A 22,058-nucleotide genomic window follows, 5' to 3' on the forward strand; every position below is an offset into this window, starting at 1 on the left:
CAAAGGAGACAAAGGGCCTGATTTTACCAAAGCTTCGCGCCTGTTTCGGTAAAGTTGGGCGCTGGGCCTACACCGCGATCTGCGCCCGATTCCTAGCAGATCGCGGCTTTACCAACACCCGATTCGGGCACGGATCCGGCCCGCGCCCGAATCGGGCGGCCCACCGATTTAAATGAAGTCGCATGCATTTAAATCGACTTAATGAACCGCGCGCCCAACTCTACCGCCAAAGCCCACTTTAACGTCTTCTGGCACGATCCGCGTCCGTGCTTTTACCTCCCTGCAAAATAAAAGTCTGAAGTCGCCGCAGCAGCCTCCAAAGAGCGGGGTCAGAGACTTCAACGGCTCTCTGACCCAGGTTATCCTCTGGTCAGGGCGGGAGGGGGGTAGGAGGAGAAGAGGAGGTGTGATGTCTCATCCCCTGGGGGGGGGGGGGGCGGAGGAGAGGGGGGTGACGTCTCTTCCACTGGGAGGTGGGTGGGAGAGGAGGGGGTGTGACGTCTCATCATCTGGGGGGGGGAGGAGAGAGGGGTGACGTCTCTTCCCCTGGGGGGGGTGGGAGGGGAGAGGGTGTGACCGATCATCCCCTGGGGTGGGGGGGGAGGAGAGGGGTTGTGACATCTCATCCCCCCCCCCCCACCCCCCCCCCCCCCCCCGGGGATGATACACCCCCTCTCCACCCCCCACCAAGGGGATGATCGGTCACACCCCCTCTCCTCCCCTCCCCAGGGGATGATACTTCAAACCCCTCTCCACCACGCCCCCCCCCACCCCCCCAAGAGGATGAGACATCACACCCCCTCTCCACCTTCCCCCGCCGAGGGGATGATCGGTCACACCCACTCCCCTCCCACCGCTCCCACCCCCCGACCAGAGGATGAACTTCAGAGAGCCGCTCTCCGCTTTCTGCTTTGTTTTTCGCGCCCGGGCGCGATGTCAGATTTTTTTTGGAACTTCGCATGCGCAGTTCAGAGCTCCGATCGGTCCGCCAGCGCCAAGCCCCGCCCACTGAGCCGGAGCCGGCAAAACGCGTATGGGCGCGCTGGAAAAGGGATTCCAGGCGCGGGTCTATTTGACGCCCAGATCCAGCACTTAGGCTCAAAATGGTAAAATTCCCCCCAAAATGGTCAAATATTCGACATCAGCAGAAATCTAGATAAATGTGAAAACAGAAAGCCAGCTATGTGGAAACAGGGAGAAAGAACAGCTCCCAGAGGATTGTGAGGGCGAATAGTGCCTTCAATCCTCGACAAAACATTTGGGTTTCAAAACCACTGTTTTCACTGGTCGAAATTGGAGTATGACTCCCTATACTCGGGACAGAGCATTGGAAGCCAGTTGTTTGAGAGTTTCATGTGGCTTCGATGGGCACAGATGACTCAATGACATCTTTTGTAATTGGTCGTACAAATGATTGGTTTAAATCAGCCTCACGGGCTCTTCTGTGAGGCGAAAGTATGAGAGGAGATTCCCATGTGGTCAAATGGTGGAGATCAGCAGAAGTCGAGAAAAATGTGCAAACAAAAAGCCTGCTTTATGGGAACAGGGAGATAAGACAGCTCCCAGAAGATTGTGAGAAGGAATGGCGTTTTGAATCCCAGACAAGGCCACGAGGTTTTCATTGCTTGACATTAGAATGTGACTCCCTATACTCGGGACAAAGCATCGAAAGCCAATTGTTTGAGAGTTTCACATGGCTTGGGTAAACATAGATGGCTAAATGACATCTTTTGTAATTGGTCACACAAATGAAAGCTAGGCAACAATTGGTTCAAATCAGTCTCTGTGAAACAAAGCACCCTCAGTGCTTCCTCCAAGTGCTGTTCAACATGGAGGAACACTAATTTATCAGCTGGGGTCAGGAGGTTTCTCAGCAGGAGGTTTCCTTGACCACTATTGACCAGATGTCATGAGACCTCACGGAGTTCACAGTCAGTGTTGTGGACTCCCAGGGCATCTCCTGCCCAACTGCATACCACTGTGCCACCATCTCTGCCAGGCCTAACCTGTCAGTGGAACAGGACATACCCAGGGATGCTGATGTCTGGGACAGCAAACCCATCTACAATGAAGTTGTTTGCCTGTCTGCAGTAAAAATGTAATGCTTCATGTTGGCCAAAAGTGCCTTTCTCTTGAAGAAAGATCTATTTCTCCACGTATCTGTAAATGGAATTCAATATTATATATGCTGATTTCAAAAATAGTTTGAGGGTAAGGGGTAAACCTTTTAGGACTGAGGTGAGGAGAAATTTCTTCACCCAGAGAGTGGTGAAAGTGTGGAATTCACTACCACAGAAAGTGGTTGAGGTGAAAATGTTGTGTGAATAGGGCGGCACGGTGGCACAGTGGTTTGCACTGCTGCCTCAAAGCGCCAGGTACCCGGGTTCAAATCTCTGTCTCGAGTCACTGTCTATGTGGAGTTTGCAGGCTCTCCCTGTGTCTGCGTGAATTTCCTCCGGGTGCTTCGGTTTCCTCCCACAGTCCAAAGGTGTGCGGGTTAGGTTGATTGGCCATGCTAAATTGACCCTAGTGTCAGGGGGATTAGCAAGGTAAATGTATGGAGTTACGAGAATAGAGCCTGGGTGGGATTGTGGTCGGTGCAGACTCGATGGGCTGAATGGCCTCCTTCTGCACTGTAGGAATTCTATGATTTTAAGAAAAATAAATTAGATATAGCTCTTGGGACTAAAGAGGTCAAGGGATATGGGGGGAAGGCGGGATCAGGATATTGAATTTGATGATCAGCCATGATCAAAATGAATGGTCAAGTTCGAATGGCCTATTCCTGCTTCTATTTTCTATCTTTGTATGTTTCTAACCATGCACCCAGTCTGACCAGATGATTATAATGGTAGATTTAGAATAGTAAAGATGGGAGGCTTGGGTGGAGCATAAACACCAATTTGGACTGGAAGGCCAAATGGCCAGTTTATGTTTTGTATATGCTATGTAATCCTATCTGACTCAGCATGACAGCGGCCATCTTTGCTTCAGACTTATTCAAAAAAAACTGATAAGATCCACCTTGGAGATCCATCTTAAGATTCAATCCAGAGAGAGAGATGAAGATCCCAAACAGCGAATGGTCTGATGTACTGGATCACTAAAATCACCACTGCTGGCGACAAAAAGAATTTTCCCTCCTTGCAAACCCTGATTCCACCTACCAAGCTCACCCATTGAAGCAACCACCGGCAATTCAACAGTGGAAACCATCACAACTGCAGAGTCAACCATACAACCTCTGGACCTTCAGGTCAATTTCTAAACATATCAGGTCTACAGCGAATATGGATTAAGCTGGATTTAAGTTTATAGATACTGTTTTATCTTCATTGTTAACTAATCTTTGTGTGCGTATATGTTAGGAACTTATACTTAGGTAGCTCCGAGAGCGATAAGAGTGAAATAAACTAACCTCTCCTTTTTAAAGTTGTGATGCGGAGATGCAGCATTGGACTGGAGTGGGCAGAGTACGAAGTCTCACAACACCAGGTTAAATTCCAACAGGTCTATTTGGAATCACGAGCTTTTGGAGTGAACAAAGAACAAAACAGAACAGGAACAGGCCCTTCGGCCCTCCAAGCCTGTGCCGCTCATGTGCCCAACGAGACCATTCGTTTGTATCCCTCTATTCCCAGTCTGTTCATGTGGTTATCGAGATAAGTCTTAAACGTTCCCAGCGTGTCTGCCTCAATCATTTTGCTTGGCAGTGCATTCCAGGCCCCCACCACCCTCTGTGTAAAATAAGTCCCCCTGACATGTGTTGTGCTGCTGCTTTATCAGGTGAGTGGGTAAGGTAAAGTTAAAAGGCTTTGCTTTCGTTTTTTTCAAATAGAATTTCTCACCACAGAGGTAAGAAAATACACACACACATACAAATAGATAGCTCATGGATAACTTTGGGAAAACATCCTTTAAACTTAAAACATGACAGTGGATATAAAGCTGTTTTCCAAGCTGCACTGGATAAGAATAAAGTGCAGTTTGCACTGAAGGCACAGGCTTTGTTAAAGGGTAAGCTGAAGTTTCTTCAGGTGCTGCTGCACTAACCAGCTGTTTCTCAGCAAGGACACGGAAAGCGCTGTGGGGCGGTATCTCCGGCCTCGCCGGAGGTTCTCCGCTCCCGCTGCAGGGGACGGAGATTTGGCTGAGCGCCAGATTCTCGGCTCTCGCTGGCGGGGACTGGGGCGTGAAAAACCGGAGCTCTGTCCATGAACTGAACCTTTTGTGTGGGAAAAGCAGCCGGAGTGTGCAGCCCCCAGAGTGAGGGGCTAGAAGCTGGAGAACCCTGGGCGTGTCTGAGGAACAAAGATGGACTGAATGGCCTTTCTCAGTCATCAGTATTTTGGAATGCTGCTTTCATCCCTTAAGTAAGGAGTCTAACAACACCAGGTTAAAGTCCAACAGGTTTATTTGGTAGCAAATGCCACAACAGGGCAGTGAGTGTGCATGAACCTGGGCAGGTAAGAAACAGGGAAGGCCAGCCAAAGATAAGGAGCATGTTTATTCTGCTTCAGATAATGATTATATTGGCGAAACCTGATCATCGGAGATAAGAGATTACCAATAGCAGCTCAGTAAAGCAATAATCTAACAGCAATTGTGAGAAGGTCTGCTGCCTCATAGCACCAGGGATCCGGGTTCAAATCCCGGCTTGAGTCACTGTGCGGAATCTGCACGTTCTCCCCGTCTGTCTGGGTTTCCTCTGGGTGCTCTGGTTTCCTCCCCAGTCTGAAAGACGTGCTGGATAGGTGCATTGGTCAAGATAAATTCTCCCTCGGTGTACCCGAACAGGCGCCAGAGTTTTGCGACTAGCGTACTTTCACAATAACTTAATTGCAGTTTTAATGTAAGCTTACTTGTGACTAATAAATTAAACTTTAAAAACTTGAATAGTTTGCTTTGGATAAAACGAAAAGCTTGATTTTCGCAATGTCTTTCATGATCAGCAAGAATGCAGCAGGTTATGGAGTTTCTTTTAGGACAAAAATCATAATAGATAGTTGAAATAGATGTTTACCTAGACTAGGCGTGTAATTCTTTGAGTAGAGTAGACCAGGGAGTTCTGTCTGAGGTATTTAAGGCAATTAGAGGAATTGATAGAGGAGATATATTTCTCTGGTGGGAATTGGCTCAAATTATAGCGAGGTTGATCAGGGATGATGTCAGAAAGGGGAACGGAAATCTCAAAAATTCTGCCCCCAAAAGCTGGTCAATTGAAAAATTCAGACGGAGATGAATAGATTTTTATTGGGCACTGATATTAAGGGTTACAAAATCAAAGGCAGTAAATAGATTTAGGAAATAAATCAGCTGTGATCTAATTGAACGGTAGAACAGGCTGAAGGGGCTGAATGGTCAACTCCAGTTTCTACAGGAGAGCAATCCACTCCTGTAACGGTGCTACAGAGGTTACTTCGATTCCCTAGGGCAGACCATACTGCGGCCTGCACAGATCTCCATTGATATCTTTTTTCTTTATTCTTTCATGGAACGTTGGCATCGCTGGCAAAGCCAGCATTTGTTACCCACTCCTTATTGCCCTCAAGCTGAACATTTCAGGGCTCAGTTAAGAATCAACTACATTGCTTTGGATCTGGAGAACAAATGTCAGTCAGACTCAGTAAGGATGGCAAGATTTCCTTCCTTAAAAGACATTAGTGAACCAGATGGACCTTCATGACAATTGATGATAGTTTCATGGTCGCCATTATTGTGATTGCTGGATCAGTGACATTATCATTGTGCCACCATCTCCCCATATGAATGATGAAACCTATGTGAACTATGAAGGGAGCAGTGCTGCCTGTCTCTGGAGAATTGACCTAAGTCTGATACTGAATGAATTTCTTTCCTTATATTCATGAGTGACCTGTATACCATGCAGTTTAGGAGTCCTGCCCACAGTGTGGAGATTTACAAGTGGTGGTTGCAGATTCTTACATTGACCAGTATTTCTCGCTGAGATTTTCAAACTGAATCCCACCTCCTATTCAGCCTGAGTCGGTCTTTTCTATCGCAAGGATGTAGCCTGGAGACTTCTTAAGTTTTGAATATCTCTAACTAAAAGGAAGCTGTCAGTTGCAAACTGAATCCAGCAAAAATATTTAGTATTTGATTTAAACCTGTAACCAGTGAAACTTGCAAAAACTAGGCTTAGTACAAGGAAACTTCTGACAGCTTTTAAAGTGCTAGATTTAAAGAAACAGGTACTGAACTAGAATTAGACAAAATGTTTCAATTTTTTTTCAATGCTACCAGCCTTCCTTTGGCTCAGTAGAGGCAGCCAGTTTATCGGTATATTACAACTATCTCTGTAAGTAGACAATCTGCAAGTTTAACAACTTTATTTTTACTTCATTTTCAGTTGTTTGCATTTGATTATTCTAATATAAATTAATTGCAAATAAAGCTCATAATAAACACTCCCACAGCATTTTTGGTATTTAACATACTTGATACAATTTTTTGATTTAGCTTAATTTTATATACGCAGCAAAATGTATAAGATGTTCAAAGCTTGATAGGAATATTTTGATAAATAACTCAACTTTGGGGTGGCACAGTGACACAGTGGTTAGCACTGCTGCTTCACGGCGCCAGGGACCCGGGTTCGATTCCTGGCTTGGGTCACAGGGATGGAGTTTGCACATCCTCTCCGTGTCTGCGTGTGTTTCCTCCGGGTGCTCCGGTGTCCTCCTACAGTCCAAAGATGTGCAGATGAGGTGGATTATCCATGTTAAATTGACCCTTCGTGTCAGGGGGACTAGCTAGGGTAAATGCATGGGGTTGTGGGGATAGGGCCTGGGTGGCATTGTGGTTGGTGCAGACCCGATGGGCCGAATGGCCTCCTTCTGCACTGTAGGATTCTATGATTCTATGATCAGATGTGGGAGCCCTGCAGTATTAGTAAATATAAAATGGTAAAAACCATGGACACCCATTAACTTTATTCTGTTTGCAGATTATTCATCAGCGTTTGCCAATCATTTTGCCATGGACATTCTGTAATCTGTTTCTTCAGGCCTTCAACTTGGCTGCAGAGTGCTAAACACAGAAGCTACATGTCGAAGAACAGGAAACAGGCCAACAGGAAGTCTGGATGTGATGCTGTAGGTTCTGACTACAACAAGAAAATTGAAGAGAAATCAAATAAAAAGGCAACAGCATTTTCCAGCTCCTCCAACAGCATGAAACCATCTAGAAAGGGATTGAAAAAGGAACCGAGTCATAATGACTCCATTCAGAAAGAAGCATTGAATCTCCATGCTAAGGAAAGAAGAAGAAAAGTGAAAGAGATCACTCCAGGATTGGATGAGGGAGAGTTGTCCAAACTTAGCAACAGTAAAAAGAGGAAAGTTGAACAGCAGACTAAGGTCGCTCCCTCAAGTGAGGGAAATCTGTTGGAAAGTATTAAAAAGTCCCGTTTGTCCACGGCACCATCAGTGGAAGAATTTAGTTATAACAAAAACCGAGTTCATCTTCTTTCTAAAACAGAGAGCATCAGGGAGAACTGTCAGGGAATTATTTACTGGATGTCCCGAGATCAACGAGTACAGGGTAGGTTACTTTGGGAGTTGGAGGTTGTCATCTTCATACAGACATTTTAAATGTGACATGTTGCAGTTTCACCATCATAAAATGTCACACAATTTGGAATAACATAATTACTAGAATGAATCTCATAACTAAACATATTTTAATCCTTAATATCTTATTTTCAATTGATTTATATATACTTTACATTCAACGTACATCCTATAATGGTGTGCCTATATTACCACCAATTATTCAGTGGTGCATAACTTATTCAGTGTGCTGACATCATCTATCTTTTGTCCTTCAATCAGACAGGATTCTCATCCAAGTTATTTATCCTCTTCCTTCTCTTTCTCCTTGTGCAATGCTCTCTGTTGGCTGGGCATTTATTTTTATTGATGATAAAGGGCACTTCATTTCCTGACACCTTACATTATTTATCTGTACTTTATCGAAAGCTCCAATGGTTATTTGCCATAATATTTCATGTAAACACTTGTTGGCGTACATTCATGTGTAACAATGAAGTTTAAGTTTAAATTTGGCTTCTATTATGTTTGGACAAATAGATAAAATCTATGAGAGGCCAAACCTATTTCTAGCTGTACATAATAATATGGTTAATTTTAAAATTAAAACAGTATCAAAAGGTTTTGGTGAGATTGTTGTCCAGTTCCAATTTCACTGATTTACCCAAAAATCTAACATGTAAACAATCTTTCTTTTAACATTGATTTGATTCCAGAGTAGTGTCATTACGAAAAATATCATCTTGCTGACCAAGGGAATAATTTATTCCCACAGATAACTGGGCTTTCTTATACGCACAATGGCTGGCTCTTAAGCAGAAACTCCCACTCCATGTCTGCTTTTTCCTGGTGCCCAAGTTCCTAGATGCTACCATCCACCATTTTGGTTTCATGCTGAGGGGAATTCAGGAGGTAAATATTCTCATGTATTCTGTGTTTGATTAAAATCTTGTACCGGTATTTTTCAAATCTCTGGATATGTGTGATGGATGGACTCTAGGAGAAGGATAATGATGTCAAGGAGATTATGCAACCGACACCTGTCTTGATTTTAAGTGATGGTGAAATAATACACAAATTTGGCTTGAAGAGACAAGATGGTGGAACAGTGCTTTTCACTTGTATGATTGCACACATGCAACAGACAGTACCTTTATTATACACTACAAATATAAAGTTCCAGCTTTTATGAAGTGGTAGCTCTGAATCAGAAGACTGACCTTTCGAGTCCCACTAGAGACCAAAGCAAAGTCCAAGCTGACTTTTCAGTGCATTACTAAAGGATTACGTGACTGCTTGAGGCGAAAGATTATATTAAACTATATTTAAAAAAAGGAGTTTGCCCAGTGTCCTGACCAAAATCCATCTTTCAACCAACACCAAACAATTTAACTGCTCTTTCAGCTCATTGCTGTTGGCAAATGTGGCAAAACTGCCACATTTCCTGATACAAAAAAAGGCTACACTTCAAAATTAAACCGTTGGTTTTAAGTTGCTTTAGAAAATAAAAGGTTATAAAAGGCATTAAATAAATTCAGGTTCTTTTTCTTTTTTATGAATCATGGATAGATAACAACATATATTGGCATAAATAAAGAGGTTTAATGTACCCTCCTTCGAATGAAATGTAAGGATTTTTTCTAATAGTTTATTGAATGATTTTGTGATGTGATTTCTGATATGAATTGTCCATTATCCTTAATATGCATTTAACTGCTTTTCGTAGTATTTTTCTATGTTCATAGATGGGCTCAGTTGCAGGTAAACTGCTGCATTGATAGGTCTGAATGGCTTCACCAGCAGGATGGAACAATCACCAACCAAAGAAAAAACATATCCAATTAAATGTAAAATATTTTCCACACTTTACAAATCCCCACACACCCTTGCCCACCAAAACTCTGCAACCTTCTGAACCCCTTATCCCCTCTTACAATCACTCCTCTAACTCGGGCCTCCCACTCTTCCACCTCACCCTCTCAAAGCTGCAGCCTTCAGGAACCTTAGCGTTACTATTGGGAACCCCCTTCCCAAATCTTTCCTCTCAAACCACATCTCTTTCATCAAGTTTTCACTGAGCACATTTTCCCCCGACAAAGATTTCCACTCATGTTCTCTGCTCAAACTACCTTGGGATTTTTTCTGCATTTGAGAGTAATGCAGGCTGTTGCTGTCGCCCGTTGATGATAATGCCACATTATCACGAAGTGATCCGGGAGCAGAGAACTACCAAGGCTGTATTTATCGTCCATTCTTAGTTTCCCCAGAGGCATTGGATCCTTTATTGTAGCAATTTGTTTTTACAACTCGATGATTTGTTTTGAGAGAGGGCAAAATGAATCAAGTGTGTATTGTGGGACTGTAGTCACATGTGACTGGACCAGGTAAGGATGTTACATTTTCTTCCCTGAATGGGATTAGAACCAGTTCAATATTGACATCAATGAAGGCTATATTTTTTCTTCTGGTGATTTTTGTCTAAAACCTGAAGAAAAATGTAATGATTGGAATAAATTCCTTCTTCGAGCCTTTTAGAGTTTAAAGAGAGAAGAATGGAGAAAAAACTTTGAACAGGAGTGGGAGAAAAAGAAATAGCGCTGGTGAATTTGGCAAGTCAGAATATGAAACACTGACTTTTCTCGCCCTCATTGACAGTATTGCTGACTTTACTTTGCAGGAGTGCAAACAACTGAATATTTCTTTCCATCTGCTCGTTGGACTCGCTAAAGACATGTTGCCAGAATTTGTTAAAGAAAACAACATTGGAGGTGTGGTTACAGATTTCTCCCCATTGCGTCCTCCACTTCAGTGGGTCGAAAATGTGAGACAGAACCTACCGGAAGATTTACAATTTGTCCAGGTATTTGCATATTTCTTTTCCTTCCATTAAATTGATCTTTTGAATGGTTACAGTAAATAACTGAAATTTGCATAGACAATGCGCCTGCGTCATGTCAACACTATGAGGCTCACACTGACAATGGGAACATTGCAGTTTGTGATCTTCCATGCAGAATTTCTCAAAGGAACATCTGTGTTCTGAAAAAACATGGATCTAATTATTATACAGCATAAAATCTTGACATCTGTCATCACAGGAGCTTTAATTGTGAAGAATACCATTTCAGTATAAGATCTCTCCTTCAACTAACAATTTTAAAAACTTACCTGGTAAATATCTCATTGCTGTTGGTGAGACCTCGCGATGCACAAATTGATTGTCGTGCTCTCTACAATGCAACACTGACCACACTTCAAAAGTTGCAAAGTACTTTTGGAAGTTCTCAGACCTTAAATGTGTTATATAAATGCGAGTTTTTCTTTTCTTCGTTGTATTACACTACAATATAGAACTTCGCATCTCCATCCGACAGCCTAAATCTCCATTTATTGCCAGGATACTTAAGCAGACCAGTAAGCTTCAGTGCAAAATGTTAAAGTTTATCACACTCTCTAGAACAGATTAGAAGAGGGAAAGTGCACTGGCAGCTCAGTTTTAACAAAAATCTACAGGATCAGAAAATAATTTGTATACCTGTTCTCCAGTCTTTCTCCAGTTGTATTTTTCTACATTGATTCACTGCCTTCCTGAGAAATTGTCCCACACATTCACCACCCTCCTATGTAAAGTAGTTAAACCTGAACTGTAAGAGTACCTTCCCTCTTCTTAGCTGATTTCAGAAGGTCTGACAAACTTGAAACATACTGCAGCTAAATTTATCACTTTGCTTAAGGATCCTGCATTACTTTAAACAGCCCAGACTAGAGGAGCTTTTAATCATTTGTTTAATGGTCCCTTGGATGCTCTTCTCCTTGGGCTGTCTCTCGGATTTGAGAATGACTTGGATCCACTCTGGTTTGATGCATTCTGAGATGGTTGATAAGTCCAATGTGTGGTCAGGGTCTCTGTCACATGTGGGTTGGGTGGTGCTTGAAGGGTTGGATAGATGGGTTGTATGGAGGCCTTGCATACAACAGGATTTCACCCTATATATGATCTGAATACTTTACTTTCAGCGACCTGCTCTGTGGCCCAATATGTTATTTCACAATCGTGTAATTCAGGAGTGTAACAATAGCAGCTCCTTATGATGTGAGCTGAAAGTCATGCCTTTCACACTGCCATCATGGGGTTCTGAAATGTTCTTGAAGGCAGACTGGGAAAGATTTAGTGAGACAAGACCAGACATGAATTATTTAAGGTGAAAGCAAATTCCACTTACTTCACTCAATCTTCTTGAAAGTGCTTTTTGTGGGCTGATTTATTCAAAGCAGCTCTCATAATCTGACCCCTGTAGCCCTTTTGTTTAAAATCTGAATGGTCATAAAAATAATTTCCATTATTTTTGTTAATTTTGACCTCTAGAAGCTGAAGGGCAGCGTCTCTGATATTTTTATGTTCAGTAAGCCATCCGGAAGAAAATTCATGACAAACTCCCCCAATTCCTGACAGACTTTCCTCCAATTGTCCAGCATCCTTATACTTCTCCCCTGAAAGCACAGGTTGGTATCTTGGTATACTTAATCTAGAAGCTCATCGACTTAATTAAAACAGTGGAAAATACAGAAACAGTTCATGTCTTAACTTCACAATTAAGAATCCAGTGATGGTAACTGGAAACAGAAGTAGTTTTGAGTCTGTACTGGTTTGTAATTATTACTGTCTGAGAAGTCAGTAATATAACACCAGGAATCTGCATAATCATTTTTTTTTTAATGCAAAATTGGAACAAAAGTAGGCCATTTGACCCCTTGGGCCTGCTCTGCTATTCAATAAGATCACGCTGATTTGTTCGTATTTCAAATTCCATTTCCTAGATCAACAAAAAAATACATCAGCTGAGCACTAAAAAAGGCTGCTATTTTATTTTGAAAGGTGATTCACAAATTTCTATTATATTTAGTTCCAGTTTGCAGGTCAATTTTATCGCTGGAAATTAATTCATTGGGATGATTGCGTGACAAACCCTCTCTGCCTACAGTTTAATTCTAACGAGTTCTCCTCGTACTGAGATTCCATTTGTTTGAAGTTGCTTAGTTAAAGTAACCCACGCCCAAGCAAGAGAGTTGTGCCTTTCACTATGACACCAGGTGATAAAGTGGGAGAGATTCCTAATTAGCCATGTGATAGAAAGCTGGAGCCGATGTATAACTCCAGACTGCAACATGCATGTAAACGTGCATGTTGACACAACAACTTTGACTCCCTGAGCCAACATTCACCACCACCATGTGATTAAAATATCTGATAGTTGCTTATTTGCTCTCTATGTTCACTAAAGATTTGATTATTATGAATAATCTATAAATAAATAATTATAAATAATATAATATAAGGTCAATTATAACTTTTGTTTGTTTTGGGATTACCTTGCCAGTTGATTGATTGGGCTGCGGCCTATGCAAGCCTTCAAGTGGACCGCACAGTTAAGGAAGTTGACTGGGCCAAACCAGGGACTGCAGCAGGTCTAACTAGATTGCAGTCATCATAGAAATCATCATAGAAACCCTACAGTGCAGAAGGAGGCCATTCGGCCCATCGAGTCTGCACCGACCACAATCCCATCCAGGCCCTACCTCCACATATTTTACCCGCTAATCCCTCTAACCTACACATCCCAGGACTCTAAGGGGCAATTTTTTAAACCTGGCCAATCAACCTAACCCGCACATCTTTGGACTGTGGGGGGAAACCAGAGCACCCGGAGGAAATCCACGCAGACACGAGGAGAATGTGCAAACTCCACACAGACAGTGACCTGAGCCGGGAATCGAACCCGGGACCCTGGAGCTGTGAAGCAGCAGTGCTAACCACTGTGCTACCGTGCCGCCCCATTCATTCATAAAGGAACAGCTCAAGCACTTCAGCACAGACAGAAACAACCCAAACAAAACTGCCTTGAGTAATATGTCACCATGGTTTCACTTTGGTGAGTGTCCAGGAAGATTTAACTTTGGAAAACCTTGGATTTTTTTTTCTCATCTCAAAAGAAGCATTTCAGTTTGGGGAAGGGAAACTAATGACTGACCTCTAACCCTCTCTTCATCTACATATCCGTGTAGCTTTAATGTACATTCCCCATTCTCTGTAATTGTTATTTTAATTCCATGGATTTAACTTATAATCAACATTATTATAATCCAAATACTGTCTTGAGACAATCGTCAAAACTGGTAACATGTGAAAACATGGTAACAGGATACAGGCATACTGATAGAAAAATGGCTGGGGCAAAGAGTAGGGGTAAAAGGTATTTTGTTTGAATTAGAAAATAGGATATAGGTACCATGCCCCATCATCTACACTAAGCATCGCTTCTCGGCCTTTTGGCTAAGATCAAGTGCAGTGTCGGCACCCCATTGTCGGCCGCACTTGGTTGAGGTCATTGGGTTATGCTGAAGCTTCATATGTTTCATATGAAGCAATTTTTAAAAGCAGCATCTCGGCCTTTTGGCTAAGATGCAAATGAGCTCAAGTCTTGGAGGAGGATCCTCCCCCTTCTCCAATCAGCTTGACTCATGTAGATCAGGCCCAGGACAGGGTGGTTTTGGTCTCCTGTCCTGTCTTGTCAGCCTGGATCTGAAATGTCTCAACTTGTTGAGACTCTGAATTGGATTTGATTTGATTGAATTGGAAAAGTATATTAAAAAAAGCATCGCTTCTCGGCCTTTTGGCTAAGATCAAGTGTAGTATGGATCGCCTGCACTTGGTTGGGGTCATTGGGTTACGCTGAGGCTTCATATGTTTCATTTGAAGCAATTTTTTAAAGCGGCATCTCGGCCTTTTGGCTAAGATGCAAATGAGCTCAAGTCTTGGAGGAGGATCCTCCCCCTTCTCCAATCAGCTTGACTCATGTAGATCAGGCCCAGGACAGGGTGGTTTTGTTCTCCCACCCTGTCTTGTCAGCCTGGATCTGAAATGTCTCAACTTGTTGAGACTCTGAATTGGATTTGATTTGATTGAATTGGAAAAGTATTAAAAAAAAGCATCTGTTTTGTTTCCCACTTATATAACATTTTTGAAAAATTACACAGAGAGGAATGATTTTTAAAGTTAAACTGAAACCAAATTGGGGGTTTGGCAAATTGAGGAAGATTACAACAGGATAGATAGGTTCACAAAATGAGCAGATAGATGGTACATGATGTATAATACAAAGAAATGTGAAGTAGTACATATTGGAATTTTTAAAAAGTAGTACAAGAGAGAATAACTTAACTGGCAAGACTTGCAGGTGTGGATGGACTGATGCATGTATATAAGATTTGCAAATAATATGCTGTGTTTTATGAAGAAGAGCATTAAAAATGATGGTGGATTTGTACAAGTGGGCCATGGTTGGAATATGGCACATGCCTAATGGTCACCCAAGAGAGAGGATATTTAAAGCCCTGGGAAGAGTAAAGTGTAGATTCACATAAATTATACCAGGATTGAGAAGTTAAAGTTATGAAGAAAGGTTTGAACAATTGGAGCTTTCCAATCGAAGGTTAAAGGTATATGTATTAAAAGGTTTTTAAAATTGTCAGAGTTTTGCGAGAGTGATATATGAAAAATAGTTTTCATTGTTTGGCAAATCTATAAGATGTGGGCAGAGGCTGTGAATCATAACTAGAAGATCAAAGGTGTATTTAAAAACTCCGTTTCACACATTAGATTCACCACTGTGATAGGAACTATGACATCATTTAAATGGGAGTTGAATAAACATTTTGAAAAGGAGTATTAAAGGATGAAGGGAACAGACAAATAAATTAGATTATGTTAGAAACCTCCAATTTGTGTTGGAAACTAATGTTAGTTTATGGGGCCAAATGGCCTCCTTCCATGTTGGACTCTGTAAAAGCATGGAATTTTACCGCTGCCCCAGATTACCGTAAGGCAGTCCTGAAATAATATCTTCAATGATTCTCAGGATATCTCAATCTCCTTTTGCAGGTCAGGTTTCAGTTCAGCGAGCAATCCTGGAGATAAGGAAATACCGCAATGTATTCAAGGACAGTGTGGACAGTTTTATCGAAGAAGCTGTGGTACGGCGGGAGCTGGCGGACAATTTTTGTTTTTATAATAAACAAGATTGAAGGTGAGGAGTGGCCTTGTTTCATATCAACTCAAGTGGAGTATTAAATTATGAGTGATCACAATGTCAGCTTTTTGTTGTTTGAACCTTACAAGATAATTGCAATTATTGAATTCAATTCAATTGAATAACAAATTAAAAATCCTCATCTTGCAGATATATGGAATCTAATATAATGCGCCTTTTCTTTTTATGGCGGTTTACTGCTGTGTGGTGCTAATAAACTATAACTTGTGACGTGAAATCCCATATACCCAGCAGCAATTGACTGATGGGCAGTTATAATTATCTAAGATACTTGCACAGCCTTGCATTGACTGGATATTGCTACACAATTCTTGTTTGATTTCTGGATGGGTGGGGGTGTAATAAATCAAGGGTGACTTGAAAAGGCTAAAGAACAGGAGGCTTTATTGCAAAGGAACCAATAACTATATTTACAACAGTGTCCGATAGAATAACTATGTGATTGTACACTATCCCTTCTTGGCTCCAACTGCGGATCCTCCCCCTGCCTGAGATACGAGCCCTCGCACTCAATTGACTCAGCTTCCCACCTTGACACTCCATAGAGTCTGGCCCAACTACGTGGCCCTTAGGGAACGCCCCATTAAAGGGGCCATGTTACTACACTCACCCCTCACCCCCAACTCCTGAATTCACCTAAGGAGGAAACAAAGAAAACATCATTAATATGAGCAAGAATTTTCATAAGGGACATCAGAGAACCACCCCAAGGCAACACGTCATAAATTTAATCGATCCAGTGATTTCCAAACTCCAGAAGAACATCTCAACTCTGAACTAAGTTTGTCTGGAAATGAAATATCAGGTCGGGTCGAGGCGAAAGGCAAAATGATCAACCCCCAGGGTCTAGTTCTTCCAGGTAGCTGCTGTATTCTCAGTTACAGGAACCATTGGATGCTTTGGTTCTACATTTACATCCGGGATCCCTGTAACAAATTCTAGCAAATCTAAATTTCCTGCTGGAGTCTCCTGTCGATCCCTTGTGTCAGGCACTACTCTCTTCCTCAGGTGGTCTATGTGTTTCCTGCTGTGACATCCTTGCATCGCTACGATATAGGAGACGGGCCCTGTTCTTTCCACTAGCTTACCAGTCACCCATGCTGGTCCTGCTGCAAACTCTCTGACCGTGACTAAATCCTCACACCGACAAACTCTGTCGTTCTTCCTTAAGTTGTGATTTTCTTTATGAGAGGTTTGCATAGTCTCCACTCTCCCTGCCAAATCTGGGAATAGTATATCTAAATGTATCCTCAAATGGCATTCCATTAGTGACTCTGCTGGCATGATTCTCGTTATCACAGTTGGAGTTGTGTTATAAGACAGCAAAAAGCTGGCAATATGTAAAGGTAAATGTCTATTGACTTGTTTCTTCATTGAAGTCTTGAAAGTTTGCATAGCACATTCCAGTAACCCATTTGAGGTTGGGTGGTAACATGCTGACCTAACATGGCGAATACCATTTGATTTCACAAAGTTCTGAAACTCCTCCGCTGTGAAGGATGTGCCATTATCTGATACTAAGAACTCCAGGATCCTATGACTGGCAAAGATTTTTTTTCTCAATTTGTCAATGGTGGAGCTGCCATCATGGACTTCATCAACTGGACATCCAGCCACTTCGAGTATGCGTCCACTAATATTAGAAGCATGTGGTCCATAAACGTCTATGTATTCTTGTCCAGGGTCTGCCTGGTCAGTCCCAAGGGTGCAGAGTAGCTGGCAGTGGCAGGGTCTACTGAGCTTGACAGCTGGGGCATTGTCTAACCATCCTTTCTATTTCTCCAGTCAGGCCTGGCCATCACACACAACTTCTGGCTAGTGCTTTCATTTTGCTTCTACCTGGATGTAGGTCGTGCAGCTCTTGCAACAAGAGATGTCTTCCTTGGGTTGGGACTATAACCCTAGCCCCTAACAACACCATCCTGTCTTCACAGGTTATCTCCATCCTCCTTCGTAGGTAGGGTTTAAGCAGCTCTGACTTCTTATATCGCCACCCTTGCATGGCCATTTTTTTCTCTTTCGACAATACAGAGTCTCTTTCTGTCCACGTGTTTCACTGAGACCAGCAAAGTCTCTAACATACACAGCGCCAACGCTATTTCTTGCGGAACTGGCAGTGATGCCACTGTCTGTGGGCAGGGGCAACCTGCTGAGTGCATCCTCATTTGATATGTGTTCCTGGGTAATGCTGAAAAGTAGAATCATAGAATCATAGAAACCCTACAGTGTAGAAAGAGGCCATTCGGCCCATCAAATCTACACTGACCACAATCCCACTCAGGCCCTACCCCCATATCCCTACATATTTACCCGCTAATCCCTCTAACCTACACATCTCAAGACACTACAGGGCAATTTTTAGCACGGCCAATCAACCTAACCCACACATCTTTGGACTGTGCGAGGAAACCGGAGCACCTGGAGGAAACCCACACAGGAGACTGTGCAAACTCCACACAGACAGTGACCCAAGCCGGGAATCGAACCCAGGTCCCTGGAGCTGTGAAGCAGCAGTGCTAACCACTGTGCCACCGTGCCGCCCCAAAATACATTAGTGAACCAGATGGGCTTTTACAGCAACGGTTTCATTGCCATCATTAGCCTAATTTAAGTTTCACCATCTGCCATGGTAGGATTTGAACCCAGGTCCCCAGAACATTACAATGGGCCTCTGGACTACTAGTCCAGTGACAATACCACTGCACCACCACCTCCTATGATTGTACGCAGCCAATAATGACCGAAAGTTTTTCTTGGCCTTTGAATTGTACTCTCAGCAGTAATAGAGGACATCATTGAAACTTCTGGAATGAGCATACACAATCACCATGAGCAATGTTCCCTCAAATAGACCAGTGAAGTCAACATGGATGCATTTCCAAGGGTTTTCTGGCCAATTCTATGAATAGAGGGGTGCCAACTGAGGCATGTTTCTCACACTCTGACATGAAGAACAAGATCTTGCATGGGCTTTAATGCCTTGGTTCAGGCCAGGCTACCAAAAGTAACTTCTTGCATTTCCTTTAATGCGAACTATTCCACAGTGTCCTGAATGCAGTTGGTCCAAAACTGGTTTCCTCAACATTGGTGGAGTAATGACTTACTTGCCCCAAAGCAAATATCCTGAAGTCACTGAAAGCTTTATCCTCCTGGAAACACATGGAAGAAGGTCAAGTGAGACTTGGAAGTCAAGGGAAGTGTTGCCATACATCGCAATGTCCTTGACTTTGGACACTGTTGGGTCCACTCGAATGGCCTTTGCGAGTTGGATTGAAGCAATGGGTGTGTTCTCCACTTGTGCAAAGTAGAAAAGTCTTTCTGAGCAGTATCCCTCTGGCTGATTAGTAGGAGCAGCCTTGAAAGATCATCCACATTGTCATGCAAGAGAGATTTTAGATATTTAATGTCATATGTGTGAGCACTCAACATTAATGCCCAATGCTGCATTCTGCTTCCACTATAGAAAAAATATTGAGGTGGGGCGTCAATAATCAATTAGGAACGTGAATTTCCATCCAAACAGGTACTAGTGAAATTTCTATATTCCAAAAATGATTCCCAGTGCTTTGATTTGAGCATATTGGCTTTCTGCTTTACTTAAAGTCTGTGAAGCAAACACTATGGGCCTCTCCACATCGGAGAGTATTATGTGTGAGACAATGGCCCCAGCTCCATAAAGTGATGCATCACATGCAAGTTGTAGAGGTAAGGAGGAGGTCAAAGTGCCTCTGAATATGTCAATGCTGCTTTGGCCGCCTTGAACACGGATTCACTCCATTTAGTTCCAAGTTACCTTCCGTTCTGCCCACCATAGGTACAGATTCCCCTGTATGTTTTCAGAACGATTTTTGCAAGCGTCAAGGGAAGATGTTTAAGATTTTCCTTATTCATAACATCTGTGACCAGAGAAACTGCTGCCCCTGTATCCAGTTCATTGGCCTTCCAGCAGCAGTGTCACCCAGTAACCCTGTGAACTACCTGCCGCTGACAAGATGTGGAAGGGCTGCTCTTCTTTGGACTTGATGTCACTCTTGTCCTCCCATTCCTGCTGTATGACGTGTAGATTCTCGTTATTATGCCAGATTGCAGATCTCTTTTTCTCTGATTTGCTTTTGTGATCCAAGCTTTTTTGTTTTTATAGGCATGCACAGGAATGCCACACTGACAGCATTCAGGTCTCTAACCAACAGTCAGATAGATAGTGTTGTGTATTGGAGGCGTGATAAGCGGGACAGATTTTGGTTAAAAATGAGTGGAGCTTTATTAATAGTGCGTGATCTCTTCCATGTTTGCTGCTTCTCTCTCTCTGTTTGCCAAGCTTGGTCTATTACATGATTTCCAATGCGTGCATTAATGCAGCAGAGCTCTGGAATAGGAATAAATATAAATACATAACATTTCCTCCCCACTTAAATTGAACATCCCTGTAGTGGGGAAAATCACAGAGATGGGTACCTGACACACAAAATGGTTGCCTGGCACATAAAATGGTTACCTGAGAAAGAGACATTAAGCGGGCACTGACTTTTAGCACAGACAGCTACTTAAAATTAAAACATGCAGCACAGACAGTTATTTAAAGTTAAACATGCAGGAAGTCAGTAAGAGCTTGAGGCACTTGAGAGATAAGGGCAGACCCAGGACAATAACGTGTGATAACAAGATCAGCCATAGATGGGGACAGAAATACATGAATGCAGCAAAACCAATCACTGTCTGAATAGACCGAAACCAGTCATTGATAGAGGAAATGTATCCATTCTATGAACAATGTTATGTTAACTGCCCATGTCTGTACCTGTCTGATTGTAACGATGTGTTAACTATCGAACACCATGATCTGTCTACTCAACGATAACGATGTGTTAAACGGCTAATGTCCGGACTATCCATTGTCTTAAAAGTATAAAAATGATCAACTGCTATTGTATTATTGAGAAGGTAGCTGCCAAGTACTGCGGAGAACCAGTGCTTTCTCCCCGAAGCTTCATGTCTGAAATAAAGCCGTATTATTGAACCTCCAGCCTGACTCCATTGGTAATTTCCCACAACAATCCCCAAATAAGTTCAATATGAACAATAGCCAAAAAATCAGTCACTATTAGTCAGGCAGTCTGGAGATTGTTGCTCTCGGAGCAGTTTACAGTGAACTTCTGGTGGCTTCTACTGCACACTGATGTCATCAGTGATTGGTTTAACCGGCATTGATGTCGGAACTAGAAATTGTCTCTGCGTCTGAGCAGAAGGTGAGATTTCGCTTTCCTCAACGGTGTCTGGTAGTGTACGGGCTGTTGATTCAGTGGACATGTTATGTATTTAAGTCCACAAACTCTATTGCTGGTCTTCCTTTGCAGCCAATTCCAAAGAAACAGTGATTTCAATGGCTATCTGCAAAGTGTGATTATTCTCAATTAGCAGAAGTTTTTGTGTCGCTTCACTGTGTAGACCACAAACAAATCTGTCCTGAATAGCATAATTCAACTCATCTCCAAACTCTCAATATTCTGTAAGTCTTTTCGGCACCAACACGAATAGTGTGATCGACTCCCTCTCCTCTGGGTTTCTTGTACAGAATCTAAAGTGCTCTGAAATCACCAGGGGTTTTGGTGAAAAATGTGCTTGCCGAATGTCCACAATCTATTTGTACATTTTAGTGCCGGGTTTACCAGGTTGCAGTAAACTAAAAGCTTTTCCCCTCCCCAATCACGGTCAAGAAAGTGGGCACCATAATATCTTCAGCTACTTTGTTTGCCTGCGCAAAATAATCAAAGCGCTCAGTACACAAGAGCTCCATTGCTACACATTTTCATCAAAAGGTATCACGATGCTAAAAACTCCCACCATTTTTTCACTTGAGCAGGTTTTCCGTATGCACGTTTCGTACCTGTGTTTCCAGCAGCTATCTCGATTTTCTTACACACAAGCTTCAACCTCTTATTTATCATAGGCAGCTCTATAATCTGCTTGTAGAGTATCATTTACTCATGTCCACCAAGCCCGTCAGTCTCTGCAGCAAGTGTCACTGTTTTCCTTTTTTATTACATTTCCTCAGATAATTTCTTCTTTCCAGGTGGCTAGCAAGCTCACGTCCATAGTCCTGGTTGCCAGTTTTTGTTGTGTATTGGAGACATAATACGCAGGACAGACTTTAGTTAAAAACAAATGGAACTTTGTGTGATCTCTCCTGTGGCTGCTCCTTCTCTCTCTGTTTCCCACACGAGGTCTATTACATCATTTGTGATGCATAGATTAATACAGCATAGCTCTACGTGAGCCAATAGGAACAAATACAAATATATAACAGATGGGCGGCACGGTAGCACAGTGGTTAGCACTGCTGCTTCACAGCTCCTGGGACCCGGGTTCGATTCCCGGCTTG

At 42.6% G+C, this 22,058-nt stretch overlaps 1 protein-coding gene and 2 pseudogenes across 1 annotated transcript; all 3 read left to right on the forward strand.

Moving 5' to 3' along the window:
- Positions 1–7,033: 7,033 nt before the first annotated feature.
- Positions 7,034–10,461, forward strand: LOC144491790 (deoxyribodipyrimidine photo-lyase pseudogene; annotated as a pseudogene).
- A 418-nt stretch (positions 10,462–10,879) lies between these two features.
- LOC144491791 (deoxyribodipyrimidine photo-lyase-like) lies at positions 10,880–15,653 on the forward strand. Its single transcript, XM_078210086.1, has 5 exons — positions 10,880–10,985; positions 11,980–12,074; positions 12,950–13,054; positions 13,408–13,501; positions 15,511–15,653. The coding sequence occupies exons 1-5, from the start codon at positions 10,880–10,882 to the stop codon at positions 15,651–15,653; spliced, it is 543 nt and encodes a 180-aa protein (XP_078066212.1).
- LOC144491903 (U2 spliceosomal RNA) lies at positions 14,227–14,406 on the forward strand (annotated as a pseudogene).
- Positions 15,654–22,058: the final 6,405 nt, after the last annotated feature.

This window comes from Mustelus asterias, chromosome 3 (genome assembly GCF_964213995.1).
Source record: "Mustelus asterias chromosome 3, sMusAst1.hap1.1, whole genome shotgun sequence".
In the NCBI taxonomy this organism is placed as follows: Eukaryota; Metazoa; Chordata; class Chondrichthyes; order Carcharhiniformes; family Triakidae; genus Mustelus; species Mustelus asterias.

Bases quoted from the DNA above. Each gene is read 5' to 3' on its own strand.
- LOC144491791 (XM_078210086.1), top strand. From the start codon at position 10,880: ATGCGAGTTTTTCTTTTCTTCGTTGTATTACACTACAATATAGAACTT. The intron at 10,986-11,979 runs GTAAGCTTCAGT...ATGTTCAGTAAG, and splicing joins CAGGATACTTAAGCAGACCA to CCATCCGGAAGAAAATTCAT. The intron at 13,055-13,407 runs TCATCATAGAAA...GTGCCGCCCCAT, and splicing joins CAGGTCTAACTAGATTGCAG to TCATTCATAAAGGAACAGCT.